The sequence below is a fragment of the Scyliorhinus torazame genome, chromosome 13 (assembly GCF_047496885.1).
Source record: "Scyliorhinus torazame isolate Kashiwa2021f chromosome 13, sScyTor2.1, whole genome shotgun sequence".
Taxonomy (NCBI): Eukaryota; Metazoa; Chordata; class Chondrichthyes; order Carcharhiniformes; family Scyliorhinidae; genus Scyliorhinus; species Scyliorhinus torazame.
Genome location: NC_092719.1, coordinates 178,165,375 through 178,185,432, shown reverse-complemented (window position 1 = coordinate 178,185,432; position 20,058 = coordinate 178,165,375). Strand labels below are relative to the sequence as shown.

Here is a 20,058-nt window from a genome sequence, read left to right as displayed (position 1 = left end):
TTCCTGGTCAATGTGCAGATTGCTGGGTACCGAGGAGAAAGAATGTTTTTGAAATCTGTGGTGAACTTCAACAGACTATTTCAGGTTTATGACATAAGAGGCCACAGTGGGAATGAAAGAGGACAAGATAAAAAGTAAAAGGAAAACACTTGTATAGAATCTTTGATGAACTCAGGACGTCCCAAAACACTTGCAGGCAATGAATAGTGCCAAAGACCTTTGAGATCCATCTGGGGATTGGGGGGGGTGAAGTTGATAGCTGCCGAAAATAATTTTATTTTATATAGTGGGGCCATTGGAAAAGTCCATCAAGTTTAATCGTTTCCGTTGGGAAAAAAAAGTATTTCCCTACAGCAATGCAAATCAGCTGTACTTCTCAACAATGTTGCATGCGAACTTCCTTCAGATCACATCATCAGCTAATATTAATATTTTAAATTTTTATCCTCTTAATTTGACAATATTTGCAATTAACAATGACAGAGATCCAGTATCACAGGGCAGTTGCAAGATGGGGGCAGAACAGTCAAATTTCAGGTTAGTGTTGTACCTAAACTCCTGGTCAACAGCAACTCAAAACTGCTGACAGTGAGGAACTCCGGGTTAATAATAATAATCTTTATTGTCACAAGTAGGCTTACATTAACACTGCAATGAAGTTACTGTGAAAAGCCCCTAGTCACCACATTCCGGTGCCTGTTCGGGTACACAAGAGGGAGAATTCAGAATGTCCAAATTACCTAACAACACGCCTTTCTGGACTTGTGGGAGGAAACCGGAACACCCAGAAGAAACTCATGCAGACACGGGGAGAACGTGCAGACTCCACACAAACAGTGACCCAAGCCAGGAATCAAACCTAGGGCCCTGTCACTGTGAAGCCACAGTGCTAACTACTGTGCTACCGTGCAGTCCCATTGGCCATGTCATTGAAGGTTATGGGAACTAGTTGCATTTTTTTTTTTTAAACTGTTGGGCATGATTGGTTCCTGACAATTCTCTAGCACCATCATGTAAAGGCAGAGCTCAAAGTAAATTTTGATTGGAAAAGTCCAACTCTATTCATGACAACTTCCCTCAGGGGAAGCAGAAACGTGTTAATCATGCCAACTTTCTATTTGAAAATTGTATGCAACACTTTTACCGGTGATTCTTTAGGGTGGCATTATGGTAGGAATATTGCAGTTACACACCCCTCAACCCAAGCTGTGCAACATTTAGAGATTCTACTTAAAAGCCTTTAATTTAATGTTATGCTCCTTATCTTTTAGGGTCTGCTATGGCCCAAGTCTTTCAGTCTCCCAATCGTCGAAGACCAAACGTATGGCCAATGAAGCACACTGGGACCCCACAGAGGTCCTGACGTGCTAACCACCTGGGAGGTTTGAACTTCCAATGGATAATTCCCCTGGTCCCTGGGTCCCTCTGCAAATATCTCTCACTCTGAACTTGAGTCGGAGACTTCAGACAGCACCACATTGCTTACCTGGATAGTCACCCAGAAAATGGTAGACAAATTAAAACCTAGTTTAAAATCTTAATAACTACAAAACTGACACCCCAGTCGCTCACACTGACTCCCTGGCAACTCCCCGACTATTCCTCCCGACAACACGACCAGGCTGCTCCCCACCACCGACCATCATCCCGGACCCAAAAAGACTAGCCCCAACTTACCTACACACCTGTTCCATATGCCCGCCTTACCCATTCACTCATTCATCCATCCACTCATCCATTCACTAACATTCACATGGGGCCGTTATACTTACCATATGCAACCAGTGCCGTACAAAGGGTGCGTGTCATTTCTTCAAGAAGACCATTCCCGTAACAAAGGAGAACCAGGCAACGTGCCTCAATGACTATCGTCTGGTGGCCTTGACATCGATCGCAATGATGGGCTTTGAGAGGTTGATCATGAAGGACATCAACTCCATACTCCCAGAATACCTAGATCCAGTGCAATTCGCATACCGCCGCAACCGGTCTATAGCAGACTCCCTGGCCCTACACTCATCCATGGAGCATCTCGACAACAAGGACTCCTACATCAGACTCCTATTTATTGACTACAGCTCCGCTTTCAACACCATAATCTCAGCCAAGCTCATATCAAAGCTCCAAAATCTAGGACTTGGCTCCTCACTCTGCAACTGGATCCTCGACTTCCTGACCCACAGACCACAATCAGTAAGAATAAACAACAACACCTCCACGATTGTATTCAATACCAGGGCCCGGCAAGGCTGCATACCTAGCACCCTACTATACTCCCTATACACACACACACACACGACTGCGTGGCAGAATTTGGCTCCAACTCCATGTACAAGTTTGCTGACGACACGACCATAGTGGGTCGGATCTTGAACAACAATGAGTCAGAATACAGGAGGGAGATAGTGAACCTAGTGGAGTGGTGTAACGACAACAATCTCTCCCTCAATGTCACAAAACTAAAGAGCTGGTCATTGACTTCAGGAAGCAAAACATTATACACACCCCGTCTGCATCAATGGGGCCGAGGTGGAGATGGTTGACAGCTCCAAATTCCTAGGTGTGCACATAACCAAAAATCTGTCCTGGTCCACCCACATTAACACTACTACCAAGAAAGCACAACAGCACCTATATTTCCTCAGGAAACTAAGGAAATTCAGCATGTCCACATTGACTCGTACCAACTTTTACAGATGCACCATAGAAAGCATCCTAGCCTGATATGGCAACTGCTTGGCCCAAGACTGGAAGAAACTACAGAAAATCGTGAACATAGCCCAGTCCATCACACAAACCCACCTCTCATCCATTGACTCCGTCGATACCTCCTTCTGCTTTGGGAAAGGGGGCAGCATAATCAAAGACCCCTCCCACCCGGCTTACTCACTCTTCCAATTCTTACATTGGGCAGGAGATACAGAAATCGGAGAACACGCACTAACAGATTCAAATACAGCTTCTTCCCCACTGTTACCAGACTCCTAAACCACCCTCCCAAGGACTGATGAGCTGATCTGATCTCTTCACACATCTTCTCTGCTGAGTAGTACTGCACTCCATATGCTTCACCCGATGCCTGTGCCTATGTATTTACATTGTGTATTTTAGGTTTGCACTATTATGTATTTTCTTTTCATGTACGAATGATCTGTCTCAGCTGCACGCAAAACAATATTTTTCACTGCACACATGACAATAAAACCAAACCAATCTTCCCGGGCTCTATTGTGCTCCAATGGAGCTCAGAGTCATAGAATCTCGAGTGTGCAGAAGGAGGCCTTTCCGCCCATCGGGTCCACACCAACCCTCTGAAAGAGCACTCTACCCAAGCCTACTTCCCCATCCTATCCCAATAACTCCTTAACCTAACCTACACATCTTTGGACATGAAGGGACAATTTAGAATGGCCAATCCACCTAACCTGCACATCTTTGGACTGTGGGAGGAATCCGGAGCACCCGAAGGAAACCCACGCAGACACGGGGAGAAAGTGAAAACTCCACACAGTCACCCGAGGTCGTAATCGAACCTGGATCCCTGGTGCTGTGAGGCAGCAGTGCAAACCACGTGCCACCGTGCTGCCCAAGCGTTCTCCAAGGGACTGTTTCGCATTTCTGGGAAATCAGGGCTCAGAAGACTCAGCAAGAAATACGGAGCAGCATTGAGGCAGGGGAAATCCAACAATGATTGCCGCTCCTTGGATGATCCGGGCATATTTTTCAGGTACAACTACAGCTGTTTCCTCAAACACCTTCATTTCTTTATTGCTAACTGGCTCTCCACTTCTTTGAGCAAATTCTGTGTCCTTTTCTTGACTGTAATTACCGCATTGTTCCTCGGATTCCAGCTGCTCTACAGCCGATTTGCAACATTCAGCACAGAAGCAAAATACTGCAGATGCTGGAAATCTGAAATAAAAATAGAAAATGCTGGAAGCTCAGCAGGTCTGGCAGAGAGAAAAAGAGTTAACGTTTTGAGTCTAATATGACTCTTTAAAGAAGTCATCAGGACTCAAAATGTTAACTCTTTCTCTCTCCACAGATCATAGAATTCCTATGGTGGAGGAGGCCATTTGGCCCATTTAGTCTGCACCGACCCACTGAAAGAGCACCCTACCAAGGCTGACTTCCCCACCTAACCTGCACATCCCCGGACCCGAAGGGCAATTTAGCCTGGCCAATCCACCTAACCTGTACATCTTTGTAGTGTGCGAGGAAACCATAGCAGAGTTTTCCAGCATTTTCTGTTTTTATTATCCAAGATTGAGCAACCTGTTCTTAGCCAATTGGCACTATTGGGCTGGTTTAGCTCAGTGGGCTAGACAGCTGGTTTGTGATGCAGAACAAGGCCAGCAGCGCGGGTTCAATTCCCATACCTGCTGAGAATTCTGAATTCTCCCTCCACGTATCCAAACAGGCGCTGGAATGTGGCGACTAGGGGCTTTTCACAGTAACTTCACTGCAGTATTAATGTAAGCCTACTTGTGACAATAAAGATTATTTATTTTATTTACTACCCTCATTTCTAGGCCATGGTACAAGCTCTTGTACTTGCTCTGCCTCTCCAGTTTGGCTGTTGCCTCGTCAGTCAATCCTTCAAACCTCTGCTCCCTGCTGGGCACCATTAGCAGCAGAAAATTAACTGACAATCAAAACATTCACTGAAATGGGTGATGAATCAAGACTAATTAGTGATCAGTTTTTTTTTTAAAGCTTTTAAAAATAATTTTTTATTAAGGTTTTCATAAAATATCAATAACAAAATGAAAAAGGAACCCAACAGGGTTAAGTCCAAAACACAGTCTAGAAAAGACTTTTTCTAAAAGCAACCCTCTACCCCCCTCCCCTCTGTACATAAATAATAAATTAACATAAACACCCCGACTTAACATAACAGGTACATACACCCCCTCAGACCCTTCAGTGTAAATAACAAAAACAATAATAAAGTAACCTCTCCCCCGCCCAGAGATGCTGCTGCCATTGACCAATGTCTACCGTTCTGCCAGGAAGTCTAAGAACGGTTGCCACCGCCTAAAGAACCCTTGTACCGACCCTCTCAAAGCGAATTTCACCCTCTCCAACTTAATAAACCCTGCCATATCGCTGATCCAGGATTCCACGCTTGGGGGGCTCACATCCTTCCACTGAAGAAGAATCCTTCGCCGGGCTACCAGGGACGCAAAGGCCAGAATACCGGCCTCTTTCGCCTCCTGCACTTCCGGCTCCTCTGCAACCCCAAATATTGCGAGCCCCCAGCTCGGTTTGACCTTGGATCCTACCACCCTTGACACCGTCCTCGCTACGCCCTTCCAAAATTCCTCCAGCGCTGGGCACGCCCAGAACATACGAGTGGGATTTGCTGGGCTCCCTGAGCACCTACCACACCTGTCCTCACCCCAAAAAGACCGGCTCATCCTTGTCCCGGTCACGTGTGCCCTGTGTAGCACCTTAAACTGTATGAGGCTGAGCCTCGTGCACGATGAGGAAGAGTTCACCCTCCCTAGGACATCTGCCCACGTCCCTTCCTTAATCTCCTCTCCCAACTCCTCCTCCCACTTACCTTTCACCTCCACCACCGAGGCCCCCTCCTCCTCCTGCATCACCTGGTAAGTTTCCGAGATCATCATCCCCCCACCCCCCCACCCCCCAGAGCACCCTGTCCTGTACGGTGTGTGGCAGCAGCCGCGGGAATTCCACCACCTGCCGAACGCCCTTACCTGTAAGTACCTGAAGGTGTTCCCCGGGGGAGCCTGTACTTCTCCTCCAGCTCACCCAGGCTCGCGAACTTCCCATCCACAAACAGGTCCCCCAACCATCGTATCCCTGCCCTGTGCCACCCCGAAAACCCTCCATCTGTTCTCCCTGGGATGAACCGGTGGTTCCCCCATATTGGGGTCCACACCGAGGCCCCAACCTCCCCCTGTGCCGCCTTCACTGCCCCCAGATTTTGAGGGCAGCCGCCACCACCGGGCTCGTGGTATACCTCCTTGGAGGGAACGGCAGCGGCGCCATTGCCAGCGCCCCCCGACTCGTACCCACACAAGACGCCGTCTCCAGCCTCTTCCATGCAGCCCCCTCCCCCTCCATCACCCACTTGCGCACCATCTTCGCATTGGCGGCCCAGTAGTACCCACAGAGGTTGGGCAGCGCCAGCCCTCCCCTATCTCTACTCCGCTCCAGGAACACCCTTCTCACCCTCGGAGTCCCTCGTGCCCACACAAACCCCATTATACTCCTGATGACCCGCCTAAAGAAGGCCTTTGGGATAAACATGGGGAGGCACTGGAACAGGAACAAAAACCTTGGGAGCACCGTCATTTTGACTGACTGCATCCTACCCGCCAAGGACAGCGGCAACACGTCCCACCTCTTGAACTCCTCCTCCATTTGCTCCAACAGCCTTGTGAAATTAAGCCTATGCAGGGCCCCCCAGCTCCTGGCCACCTGGACCCCCAAATACCTGAAGCTCCTCTCCGCCCTTTTTAGTGGGAGCTCGCCAATCCCCCTCTCCTGGTCCCCTGGGTGAACCACGAACAGCTCACTCTTCCCCATGTTGAGCTTGTACCCCGAAAAATCCAAAAATTCCCTAAGGATCCTCATTACCTCCGCCATTCCCCCCACCGTGTCCGCCACATATAGCAGCAAGTCGTCCGCATAGAGCGACACACTATGCTCCTGCCCACCCCGCACCAACCCCCTCCAGTTCCTCGACTCCCTCAGTGCCATAGCCAGGGGTTCAATCGCCAGTGTGAAGAGCAGGGGGGACAGGGGACAACCCTGCCTCGTCCCTCGGTGCAACCGAAAGTACTCTGACCTCCTCCTATTTGTGGCCACACTTGCCATCGGGACCTCATACAACAGCCTAACCCACCTGACAAACACCTCCCCAAACCCAAACCTCTTCAGCACCTCCCACAGGTACCCCCACTCTACCCTATCGAAGGCTTTCTCAGCGTCCATCGCCACCACTATCTCCGCCTCCATCGCCAGCATCATGATAACATTCAAAAGCCTCCACACATTCGCGTTCAACTGCCACCACTTCACGAACCCCGTCTGGTCTTCATGGATGATCTGCGGCACACAATCCTCAATCCTCGTGGCTAAGACCTTCCCAGCACCTTGGCATCTACATTTAGCAACAAAATCGGTCTGTAAGACCCACACTGTAGGGGATCCTTGTCCCGCTTCAGGATCAAGGAGATCAGTGCCCGGGACATCGCCGGGGGGGCAAAGCACCCCCTCCCTTGCCTCATCGAAGGTCCTAACTAGCAACGGGCCCAACAGGTCCATATATTTTTTATAGAATTCGACCGGGAAACCGTCCGGCCCCGGTGCCTTTCCCGCCTGCATGCCTCCTGTCCCTTTGGTCAGCTCCTCCAGCCCAATCGGGGCCCCCAATCCCGCCACCAGTCCCTCTTCCACCTTCGTAAACCTCAATTGGCCCAGGAAGCGGCTCATCCCTCCCTCCTCCTGTGGGGGTTCGGACCGGTACAATTCCTCATATTAGTCCCTGAAGACCCCATTGATGCCAACCCCAATCCGCACCACACTCCCTCCCCTGTCCTGAACTCCCCCGATCTCCCTAGCTGCATCCCGCTTCCGAAGCTGATGTGCCAGCAACCGGCTTGCCTTTTCCCCATACTCGTAAATCGCCCCCTGGGCCTTCCTCCACTGCACCTCCGCCTTCTTGGTGGTCACCAGGTCGAATTCGGCATGGAGGCTGCGCCTCTTCCACAACAATCCTTCCTCGGGCACCTCCGCATATCTCCTGTCTACCCTCACCATCTTCCCCACCAGCCTCACCCTCTCGCCCTGCTCCCTCCTCTCCTTGTGGGCCCTAATGGAGATCAGCTCTCCCCTAACCACCGCCTCCCATACCATCCCCACTCGGACCTCCGTTATCTTTGGCCTCCAGGTACCTCTCTATACTTCCTCGGACCCACTCGCTCACCTCCTTGTCCGCCAACAGCCCCACCTCCAAGCACCACAACGGGCGCTGGTCCCTCTCCTCCCCCATCGCCAAGTCCACCCAATGCGGGGCGTGGTCCGAAATGGCTATCGCCGAATACTCGGTATCCTCTACTCTCACTATCAGCGCTCTGCTCAAAATAAAAAAGTCAATTCGGGAATAAGCCTTATGGACATGTGAGAAGAATGAAAATTCCCTAGCCCCCGGCCTTGCAAATCTCCAAGGGTCCACCCCTCCCATCTGGTCCATAAACCCCCTCAGCACTCTAGACGCTGCCGGCTTCCTATCCGTCCTAGACCTTGAGCGATCCAGTGCCGGATCCAGCACTGTGTTAAAGTTTCCCCCCATTATCAGGCCCCCCACTTCCAAGTCTGGGATCTGACCCAACATGCGCCGCATAAAACCCATATCGTCCCAATTCGGGGCATACACATTGACCAGTGCCACCCTCTCTCCCTGCAGCTTACCACTTACCATTACGTACCTACCGCCATTATCTGCCACAATGCTCGACGCCTCGAATGACACCTTCTTTCCCACCAAGATCGCCATCCCTCGATTTTTGGCATCCAGCCCCGAATGAAACACCTGACCTACCCACCCTTTCCTCAGTCTTACCTGGTCTGCCACCTTCAGGTGTGTCTCCTGGAGCATAACCACATCTGCCTTCAGCCCCTTCAGGTGCGCGAACATGCGGGCCCGCTTGACCGGCCCATTCAGTCCCCTTACATTCCAGGTTATCAGCCGGATTAGGGGGCTACCCACCCCCCTCCCCGCCGACTAGCCATAACCCCTCCTCAGCCAGCCACGCGTCCGCACCCCACGCCCGGCCCGTTCCCCACGGCGGCAGACCAGTCTCGACCACCCCCCGGCTAGGACCCATCCTAGCTGTTTTACTCCCCCCCCCCCCCCCCCCCCCCATTGCACTTCCGCAAGTCAGCTGACTCCTGCTGACCCCGGCCACTCCCTCCTCTCCTTCGACTCCTCCCATTGTGTGACACACCCTCCTCTTCCGTTCCCCATCCAAAGGCTCTCCCCCTCCCCCTTCCATCCTAAGCGCGGGAAACAACCCTCGCTTCCCCGCCAGTCTTCAGCGCGGGAAAAAGCCGGCGCTTTCCACCTACCCGGCCCTGCCACCTCTGACGCAGCTCCTTTTACAGGCCCAATCCCCTCACCCCCGACTCGGGCCTCCCCCTCCCCCGCGGGGCCCCATCTCACCGCCGGCCATCCACACCTGTTCCATATGCTTACCCCCCTCCAAGAGCCTGCCCGATAAACCCAACCAAAACAGTGCCCAACCTGCCCTAACCATCCTCACTGACCAGAAAGAGAAAAACACAAAGAAAAAGAAACCAAGAGCAAAGGACCCCCCCTCAAAAAGTAACACATCAACCGCAGTCCCCAAACGCCCATCCCGACCCTCAATCTGTGTCCAACTTCTCGGCCTGAACAAAGGCCCACGCCTCCTCCGGAGACTCCAAATAATGGTGCCGGTCCTTGTAGGTGACCCACAGTCGCACTGGCTGCAACATGCCAAACTTCACCCCTTCCTGTGCAGCACCGCCTTCGCTCGATTGTACCCGGCCCTCCTCTTCGCCACCTCCGCACTCCAGTCCTGGTATTTTCGAACCTCCGTTCTCCCACCTGCTGCTCCTCTCCTTCTTGGCCCACCTGAGCACACACTCCCGATCAGCGAACCGATGAAACCGCACCAGCACCGCCCGCGGAGGCTCGTTAGCCTTGGGCCTCCTCGCCAGCACTCTATGGGCCCCTTCCAGCTCCAGGGGCCCCTGGAAGGACCCCACTCCCATCAGTGAGTTCAACATGGCGGCCACATAGGCCCCCACGTCTGACCCCTCCAGCCCCTCCGGGAGGCCCAGAATCCGCAGATTCTTCCGCCTCGACCGATTCTCCATCTCCTCGAACCGCTCCTGCCATTTCTTGTGGAGCGCCTCATGCGCCTCCACCTTTACCGCCAGGCCTAAGATCTCGTCCTCGTTGTCGGAGATCTTTTGTCGGGCCTTGTGGATCGCCACCCCCTGGGCCGTCTGTGTCTCCAGCAGCTTATCAATAGAAGCCTTCATCGGCTCAAGCAGGTCCGCTTTAATCTCTCTGAAGCAGCGCTGGATTCCCTCCTGTTGCTCCTGCGCCCACTGCATCCACGCTGCCTGGTCTCCGCCCACCGCCATTTTGTTCTTCTTCCAGCGCACCTTCTTCGGGTCCACCACCACCTTTTTAGTCGCCCCGCTCCTGATAAAAGCCATATACTATCGGGGAATTGTTGTAATCTCCTTCCTACACCGGGAAACATCAAAAAAGTGCCGTTGGGGGCCCTGAAAAGAGCCCAAAAGTCAGTTTTTGCGGGAGCCGCCGAATGTGCGACTTAGCTCCGCATAGCCGCAACCAGAAGTCAGTGATCAATTTTGTTGATCGACACAACATGAAACCATTAGTTTGGATGGATTTGGGAATAGAACAACAAGATTAGAACTTGAAGCTGTATAATCATAAAGGGAAAGAAATGTGTCCATTTGGTATTCAGCATTATTTTCTTCTCTCCTTGAGAAATATTTCATAGTTCGATGTCATAGTGGTGAAGTGTGTAACGGCTGTTAAAGATGGAGTTCATAAATATTACTGAAGCTGTGCTATTCAGTTCGGATTAATGAAAAGGATATTTTTAACTATTCTGCGACTTTTAGCAGAGCTTTGCTCAGTGAAAAGGGAGAGGATGAACCAATTTGACAAGTCTTTTGATTTAAAAAAAAAGAAGTTTATAGCGATTTGGGGACGTATCCCAAAGATGCGCTGGGGAATCCCTCTCAGAATTTAACAAGTAAACATTTGCATGGAAATTGTCCAGAAACGCTAGGCAATTATGCGATGCTGTGAATCGTCCGAAAACACGATTTAAATCACTAAATTCAGATGGTTCAATCAGGGTTACACTGATAGTCACTCCAATAAAGCTAGGAGAAATAAAACTTCTTCTAAATACTGGGTAACTATTTTAAACACCCAGACTGATGCCGCCACGGGACACACCCCAACATCACCGACTAACCACCAGTGTACTCCCCATATCCACCATTGGATTCCCCCTCTTTCTGACCTCTGACCCACACTGGATGTTTACCACCCCACCCCCTCTCCCCATTTGTCTTTCTAATTACTTGTTGTACCTGCATGCTGTGTGATCCATATACAAGGCGACTAAGTACTCTTGCACCGCATAGCATTCTGCAATTTTTCTCCATTTAAATATGCAGCTTTTCTATTCATCCTGTTAGTGAGCCCAAAAACTACTCCCACCAGTGACTTACTTAGCTTTCCTTAGCTATTTCTTATCTCCATCCAAACTCATTCTACATCTTGAGCGTTCAAATAAACAGAATTTGCCAGTACCGTATTGATCTCATCGTCTGGTAAGAGTTACCTTACCACCGTTGCCCTTTCTTCCTGTGCTTCCAAAATGCCAATAACCCTCGAGTATTCAGGTCCCAGGTATTCATGGCCACTTTGCAACCATGTCTCTGCAATTGCTATCATATCATACTTATTTCTATTTGTGCTATCAATTCATTCATCCCATCATGAAATACTACCTGAATTCAGATACATAGCCTTGAATTCTTGAAATAGCCAAAATACTGTGTAATTTCAAGATGGAATTATATATAGGCCGCAATTCTCCCATCGGGAGACTAAGTCCCGACGCCGGAGTGAAAACCGGAGTGTTTCACTCCGGCGTCGGAGGCCGTTCCCAGCCCCCTATTCTCCCGCCCCCGGGGGGGGCTAGGAGCGGCGCCGCGTCATTTACGCGTGCCGGGCCTTGGCGCCGCGTAAAGGCGGTGCCGCAGAAATGACGCGACCGGCGCCGCGTAAATGACGTCGCCGGCGCCAACCCACGCATGCGCGGTTGCCGTCCTCCCCGCGGCTGCCCCACAAAAAGATGGCGGATCGATCTTGCGGGGCAGCGGAGGAAAGGAGGTCCTCCTTCAGAGAGGCTGGCCCGCCGATCAGCGGGCACCGATCGCGGGCCAGACCCCTTTTGAGCCCCCCCCCACCCAGCATTCCAGCGCTGTTCCCACCGGTAGCGACCAGGTGTGGATGGCGCCGGCGGGAACCTGTCGTGCCAGCCGTGATTCGCGCTGCGCCGGTTTGGGGGGGGGGGGGAAATCGCGTGCGGGCGTCGGGATGCGTGGCGGGACTCGCGCGGCACCCGGGCGATTCTCCCACTCGGCATGTGGGGGGGGGGGGGGATTCCGTCCATAGCTCTTGGGGCTAAAGGGATTTTGGGGGGGGGGGGGATCAGGGTATTGAACTAGATGATCAGCCAAGATCGTAATGAATGGCAGAGCAGGCTCGAAGGGCCAAATGGCCTCCTCCTGCTTCTTTTTTCTATGTTTCTATTTTTATTGAGCTTATTTGCTGGTTCATGCTTATGTCTGTAGGTCTGTCCCTTCTCGTTACACTCGGATTATCATTACTACCATGCACTATTGCCTTGTCCTTTTCCTAACTTTCCAGATCACCTCTCACATCCCTCCCAACCCCCAACATCTGTTCAGTTTAAACTCCCCTCTTGAGCCCCAGTTATGCAATTTGCCAGTACACTGGTCCCAGCGCAGTTCTGGAGAAAGTCGCCCCAATGGTAGCACTCTCTCCTTCCCCAATGCTGATGCCAGTGCCCGATGAATCAAAACCCATTTCTCCCACACCAATCTTGGAGCCGCTCAATCAGCTCTCTGATCTTATTTGCCTTCTGCCAATTTGCTCATGATTCAGGTAGTAATCCAGAGATTACTTAGTGGTTTTGCTTTATAATTTAGTTCCTCACTGTTCATATTCCCACAGTAGAACTGGTTTCTTAATCCTACCTGTGTCATTGGCATTCAAATGGACCACAACAACTGGATCCTACCCTCCCTCTCCAAATTCCTCCCCAGCCCCGAGGAAACGTGCTTAAGCCTGGCACCAGGCAGGCAACACAGCCTTTGGGATTCACACTCTTGGTTGCAAAGAACAGTATCTATCCGACTAGCTGTATTGTACCCTACCATAACTACATTCCCCCCCACTTGAATGTCTCCCTACAACATGGTCAGTTTGCTCATTCTCCTTGCAGTTCCTGCTCTGGTCCACAAAAGTTGCAAGAACATCAGGGTCCGTCATTGCTACCTTCTGTATCCTCGTACCTGCCTCAATCAGAGTCACATCTTCCAGTTCCTGATCACAAACCAAATCAGAAGTGTCTAACCTAAGGAACAAAATGTCCAGGTAACTTTCTCTATCCCTGATGCGTCATAGTGTCCAAAACTCAGAGTCCTGCTCATCAACCCTGCACAAAGGCTGCTTGAGCTGCAGAACTTACTGCAGATGTGGTTGCTCTAGATCACACAGGTGACCACCAGACCCCCCCCCCACCCCGCAACACATTGTTTTATTTAACTAATTACGTTTCAAGTTTAGGTAGGTCACTCAACTGTTATCTGTAGCTTTAGTTAATTTTAACTACTTGAGTTATAGAGTTATAAATTTAATGCAATCCTTATATCTCCCAGTTCTGGTTTGAACTAACATTTATAAGGAATAAAATCTTCAAACTCACCAACTAATCACCCATCTACTCAACTATTTAAGGCCTTTGCACATTCTTAGGATCCTGTCAAGAGACCATTAATGTTAAAGAAGAAATCCAAACACCCAGCAATTAACCAACAGAACTACGGGCATCAGGGTGGCACAGTAGTTAACACTGTTACCTCACAGTGCCAGGGACCCAGGTTCGATTCAGACCTTGGGTGACCATCTGTGGGTTTCCTCCGGTTTCCTCCCTCAGTCCAAAGATGTGCAGGGGAGGTGGATTGGCCATGCTAAAACCTTGCTGGTTTAAAAAGTAGAACCAAGTTCACAACTTAGCAGATGTAGTTATAAACTATAATGCTAATAGTGCTTTGATTCATTTTTTTGTGCGATAAAATTTTATACTTTTTTAAAAAGTTAAATGTTGTGGTGGCTGCTGATTGCTTTCTTCCCCAAGGCTCTGTGACAGCCAGTGTAGATTTCCTCAACTAGCTGCAAGCAAGAACAAACCTTCCAGTTGTTTTTCCCCTCACAAAATCCAAAACTGAACTGCCTGTTTCTGTCAGCCAAACACACACAACTAAATTAAACAAAAGAACCTTCGAACCAAGGATCCACCCTGAATCTCTACGTCCATGGCAATATGACATGTTTTCGGATGATTCAGCCAGAAATGTAGACAAATTATTTTACCTTCAAGGCCACTCTTGATTCTGCAACCCATATAAATAATTTCTATCTCCAGTGGAGCATTATGACTTTCTTTCCCAGAATTGCTAGCTTATACCTTATTTTATGGAGATAATGATAGACAAGCTGGCTCTATCCAGGTCCAGAAACAGGTCACCCATTGTTTAATTTTTTCTCGCCCCACCTCAACTCTGATCTTGTACAATACATACAGGTTAAGCTTGTTTGAACTGCATTTACTTCAGGGTTGCTCATCAATTTCTCAATCACATACCCTCATTTACAATGCTCCGTCCCTGCCACTATAAGAAATGTCAACCTGAAGCCAACACACAATAAGGAAGCACGCTGTAGACAGGCTAACTTAGTGGGAAATGAGACTTCTGCCCCTCAGTGGGAGGAAGCCCCTCGTTCGTGAGCTACAATCCAATCTGATTGGCAGGCAGGTCAGAGTTCAGTACTGGATGCTGGTGGCAATGAAGGAAGAAGCCTGAAGCGGATAATGGCTGTCCCGGTTAAGCAGGTCCCAGGGCTTTAGGGCGGGGAGGGATCCCAGAGCCCAGGGAACGGGATGTAGGAAGCAGGTTTTGTGTGCAGGTGGCATTGGGGGGGGGGGGGGGGGGGGGGGGGGGGGGTTTAATATGCTGTTTCATTTGACATCAACAAACTTCACTATTAGCCACAGGAAAGACTTTTGAAGAAAATGGGAACCCCAGAACAGGCAATTTTCTGATCAATAATCTAAAACAGCACTTCGGTCAATATGCACACTACATAGTTCTTTGATAAACTCAGTACAGTTTCCCTCAACTCTGGAACAGTGCATACAAGAATTGTAGTGAACCAATTCATTTCAGAAAGGTGAAATCTATAATATTCAATACCCCTAACGTTTGCTTGAAACAAGTCCAAGTACATGTAATAACATGAAATATCAAAGCTTGAAATCTGGATCAATTGTAAGTAAAGGGTGGCTACTTTTTCCAATTCAAAACTGGAAAAAAAATTGAAGTACAATAACTATTATCTCAATATTGTTTTTAATCAAGTTAATTCTGAAAGTTTAATTTTAATCCATCTTAGAAATGCCATTTTCTGTAGTTTATTTCTGGCACAGTTGATAAACTATTAAAAGCAATCCAGGAGGGGTTTGGGTCTTCCGTACTGGGTGTATTATTACTGGGCAGTGAATGTGGAAAGGTGCGGAGCTGGGTCAGAGGGGTTGATTTCTAGTGGGTCAGAATGGAGGAGAGTTTGTGTAAGTGGTTGGGATTGAAGGCGCGAGCAACAGCGCCCCTCCCGATGGCCCCTGGGAAATACTCAGGGAGTCCGGTAATAATAGCTTCATTGAGAATTTGGAGACAGTTTCACCAACATTTCGGGTTGGGGGCAGGGTCATGGGAAATGCCGATTCAAGGGAACCATAGATTTGAGCCAGGGAAGTGGGATGGAATTTTTTTGGAGATGGGAGGAGAAGGGGATTAAGACACTAAAAGATTTGCTTCTTGGGGGTCGGTTTGCAGGATTGAAGGAGCTGTGAGCGAAGTATGGACAGGAGCAGGGGGAAATGTTTAGATACATGCAGGTTCAAGATTTTGCCAGGAAGGCGATACAGAGCTTCCCGGTGGAGACGGCCTCCACATTGTGCCGACGACAGGGGGACTGGAGAAGGGGATAGTGTCGGTGGTTTACAGGACTATTTTGGAGGAGAAGCAGGCACCGCTGGAAGGGATCAAGGCAAAGTGGGAGGAAGAGTTGGGAGAGGGTATGGAGGAGGGGTTCTGGTGTGAGGTGTTCCGGAGGGTGAACGCCTCCACCTCTTGTGTGAGGTTGGGGCTGATACAGTTAAAGGTGATATATGGAGCACACCTCACAAGTGCGAAGATGAGCCGGCTCTTTGAGGGGGTAGAAGATGTGTGTGAACGTTGTTTGAGGGGGGGGGGCGCAAACCTCGTTCATACGTTCTGGTCCTGTCCAAAGATGGAGGATTACTGGAAGGAGGTTTTTAGGATAATCTCTAAAGTGGTGCACATGAAACTGGATCCAGGCCCTCGGGAAGCAATATTCGGGGAGTCGGAGCAGCCAGGGTTGGAACGGGTGCGGAGGCAGATGTTGTGGCTTTCGCCTTGTTGATCGCCCGAAGGCAGATGAGTAGAGATCAACCTCTCCACCCTGTGCTCTGGCGTGGCAGGGGGACCTGCTGGAACTCCTAACACTTGAGAAGGTTAAGTTTGAACTGAGGGGAAGGATGGAGATGTTCTACAATTCATGGGCATTATTCATTATGAACTTTCAAGAATTGGATTACATCAAACATATGGGGGGGTTGGGAGAGTTGGGGAGGAGGACTGTATGTGTTAATGGTGACTCTGGGTGATTCCTGATTTCTTTTTGTTATTTGTTTATGTTAACATGCGGGCAGTTGTTTGGGGGTTGGTGGGAGGATGGGATTGTTCTTGATATGGGGATTGACATTATATTCTTTATTGTTTATTGTTGGTGGGTGTAAATTTGGGAGAAAATGTGAAAAAGGAGAATAAAAATATTTTTTTAAAAAAGGAATCCAGACAATCTGAAAAAAGAAAGTCACCATCATCCCAGAGGGCCATAGGCTGTTGTCCCCTTTGAAAGAGTGAGCTGACTGGTGGTGATTTAACCTGAGGGCCACCACACCTCAGGCAAGACGTAAGTTTGAGAAGGCGGGGCTTTCATGAATAACCGCAGCTAGTACGGGAATTGAACCCATGCTGTTCGCATCGTTCCACATCACAAACCAGCCGTCCATCCAACTGAGCTAACCAAGCCTATAACAAACCAGTCGTCCATCCAACTGAGCTAACCAAGCCTATGACATTGATGAAAACATTCCATATCAAGGGTCAGTTCTCAAACCCACAAGAATTTAACAACATAACAGTTAAAAACTATTGTCTGATTAACATCAGATAGATCACAATTCAATGTTTAAATTTTAAATTGTTTTGTTCATCAATTCAGGATGTTAATGCTGAGTATTGGAACATCTTCTATTTCAGGCAGTGTCAGAATCAAGCACAGTCAGATGCAGAGTAAATCACCTTCTATCCTTTTCCTGGTAACATGTCTCAGTCTTAACTTCAGATTAGCACCCTCTGTTCCACATTTATTCCCATTTCCATTAGCTCGGCAATTGATGAGCAAACCAGTTAGGTAACTGTCCTGACAAGTTGAATATATCAGTACTTACAGTTTGAATTTCTATAGAGAAGAAATGGGTCATGGAGCTGAAACTCCAGATCTTTGTTGATGGGTTCAACTAAATTTTTCATGTTAAGTCGATTCATGATTGTAAAGCCATGGTAAGGAGAAGCTGACCTGTGAAAAACATATTTTTAATATACGCAGCGGTTTTAAACTTACATACTTAGAATAGACAATTTATACTTTGCATATTCTTGCGGAAATGAACAGTATTTTCCTATTCTCATATCAATATTGTTAGGGCAGCACGGTGGCGCAGTGGTTAGCACTGTTGTCTCACGGAGCAGAGGTCCCAGGTTCGATCCTGGCTCTGGGACACTGTCCGTGTAGAGTTTGCCCATTCTCCCCGTGTTTGCGTGGGTTTGGCCCCCACAACCCAAAGATTGTGCAGGGTCGGTGGATTGGCCACGCTAAATTGCCCCATAATTGGAAAAAATGAATTGGGTACTCTAAATTAAAAAAATATATATCAATATTGTTTTTACTGGAGTCAAGAGAAACGATTTTCTGAGACTGTATAGGATCTGTATATCTTCTTTCAGCTCTGATGTAGCTAATCACAAGTTCATAATTCAAATAACCCATTGCATGTCTCTAATTTTGTTTTCCTCTCTTCTTAATAGATTTCCAAACATCACATACCACTCTGTCTTACATACCACTTAGTCCTAAAATGAAAACAGTAAATCCATTCAGGCTATCATTGGTAGCCATGGGGATGTATATGAGCATGCTTTGGGGATCAATGTGTGAACTGGTCCTTACAGTTCTACTTTTATATTGCCACAATCAATTCCAACCAGCTAGTCCAAGTTGCTTGGCATCTTGTACCAGCAGGAGGGATAAGGTAATCATAAAGCAGCTGAAAAACAGTTTTTCCACATGTCAGCTATTCTTTACTACGTCATTATAATCATGAATCCACTTCAGTCCAACTCACTAACTACGAAAGAGTTAACCTTAGCTGGGTCACTGACACTAATGTCACCTCAGACTGAACACTTAATCTTCTCTGGGGAATCTGCTGGTCTATTATCCTAGTGAAAGTTGACTAAAATTTGTGAGGCTACGAAGAGCACTTGGGAGAATTTACATCATATTGCACATTTTTCTACCAAATTATTTCCAAAGTTATGTTTACTAATGGACAGTTTTCTTAATAAGAAAATATTTGCTCTTTATAAAGCACCTTTCATAAGCTCAGGACATCCTAAGCAGATGACATCCAACACAGTGGTTCAAAATGTAGCCACTGTTGTATTGTAGGAAAGACAGCAGCCAATTTCCACACAGCACTGTCCCACAACAGCGATCAAATAAATCATCATAGGATCTAGTTATAGTGATAGATAAATATTCAGTTATAGTGATAGATAAATATTCGGAGTGTCTATTAACACCATGTGTCAGCCAATAAGTTGAAGGGGAGGTGGGACTTGCAGAAGAAGGATTCAAAGAAAGTCTATTTACTCAACAAAATGCAAGGCAAAGTCTTTACTCATCAGTCCATTTAAACAGTGCATTACAGCGATGACTCCATTTAAAAAGGGTATCCACAAAACACAGCAAACAGAACTCCGGACTGCAATTACACCAATTATTCCAGATAAAAACATAATGATTCTCCAGCAAACTTGACTGAGTAAAGAATTATTACATGCAAATTGTGTGAAATATGAACCCGAGTCAGGCATGACTTGAGAGGATTACCCAATCATCTCCCAATCTCACCAAAAATGGTTGCATGACTACTTTTTCCTTATTCTTTCATGGGATACCAGTGTCACTGGCGAGGCCAGAATTTTTTACCCATCCCTAACTGCCCTTGTAATGAATGTTTTGCTGAGGCATTTCTGAGGGCAATTAAGAGTCAAACACATTGCTGTGGGTCTGGGGTCACTTGTAGGTTAGATTGGGTAAAGACGGCAAACTTCCTTTCCTAAAGGACAGTAGAGAACTCGATGAATTGTCACAGCAAACAACGATCGTTGTCATGGTCATTACGGAGATTAGCTTTCAATTCCAGAATTATTCCATCGTGTGTCATGGTGAGATCAGAACCACCAGGAACGCCCCCCACCCCCCCCACTCCAAATCCCCAAGCTCCTGGCCTCAAGACCATCCATTGGGATAATCATTAATTAATTTGTTCACTTAAGATAATGTCAAGCAAACAGCAACGCTAAATTCCAATGAACAAAAGTAAGCTTCCCAGAAAGAGACAGCACACCAGGAAATAGTTGTTTTAAAAATGGAGGTCTATCTATTTCCTTGCCATAATAAATGCATGTAGCATTTTTAATACAGTTAAACTTTCTGAAGCACTTCACAGCACCATTATCAAACATAATTTGATACTGAGCCACAAAAGGATATTGGAGGATGACCAAAAGCTTGGTCAAAGACATAGGTTTTAAGGATCAACTAAAGGAAGGGAGGTAGAGGGTGCAGAGGTTTTTTTTTTGGGGGGGGGGGGGGAATTCCAGAACCTGGGAGCATAGAGTGACAAGCTATTTCATGCCAGAATGATGATGATTTTGCAAATCCAAAGCTACTGTCCTACA

General features: G+C 48.2%; 2 protein-coding genes across 4 annotated transcripts in view; one reads left to right on the top strand and one right to left on the bottom strand.

The window, feature by feature from the left end:
- cacna1db (calcium channel, voltage-dependent, L type, alpha 1D subunit, b) overlaps positions 1-20,058 on the top strand; it is a 1,216,201-nt gene that overhangs the window by 14,560 nt on the left and 1,181,583 nt on the right. The window lies entirely within an intron of this gene.
- The window catches only part of dcp1a (decapping mRNA 1A), a 127,903-nt gene that overhangs the window by 78,604 nt on the left and 29,241 nt on the right, over positions 1-20,058 (bottom strand). For 2 of the 3 annotated variants that reach the window (XM_072472495.1, XM_072472494.1), the window contains exon 3: positions 17,481-17,608. The exons of the other annotated variant lie outside the window; for it this stretch is intronic. In XM_072472495.1, the coding sequence (XP_072328596.1) occupies positions 17,481-17,608 (128 nt within the window). The remainder of the gene's footprint in view (positions 1-17,480; positions 17,609-20,058) is intronic. 3 annotated transcript variants of the gene reach the window in all.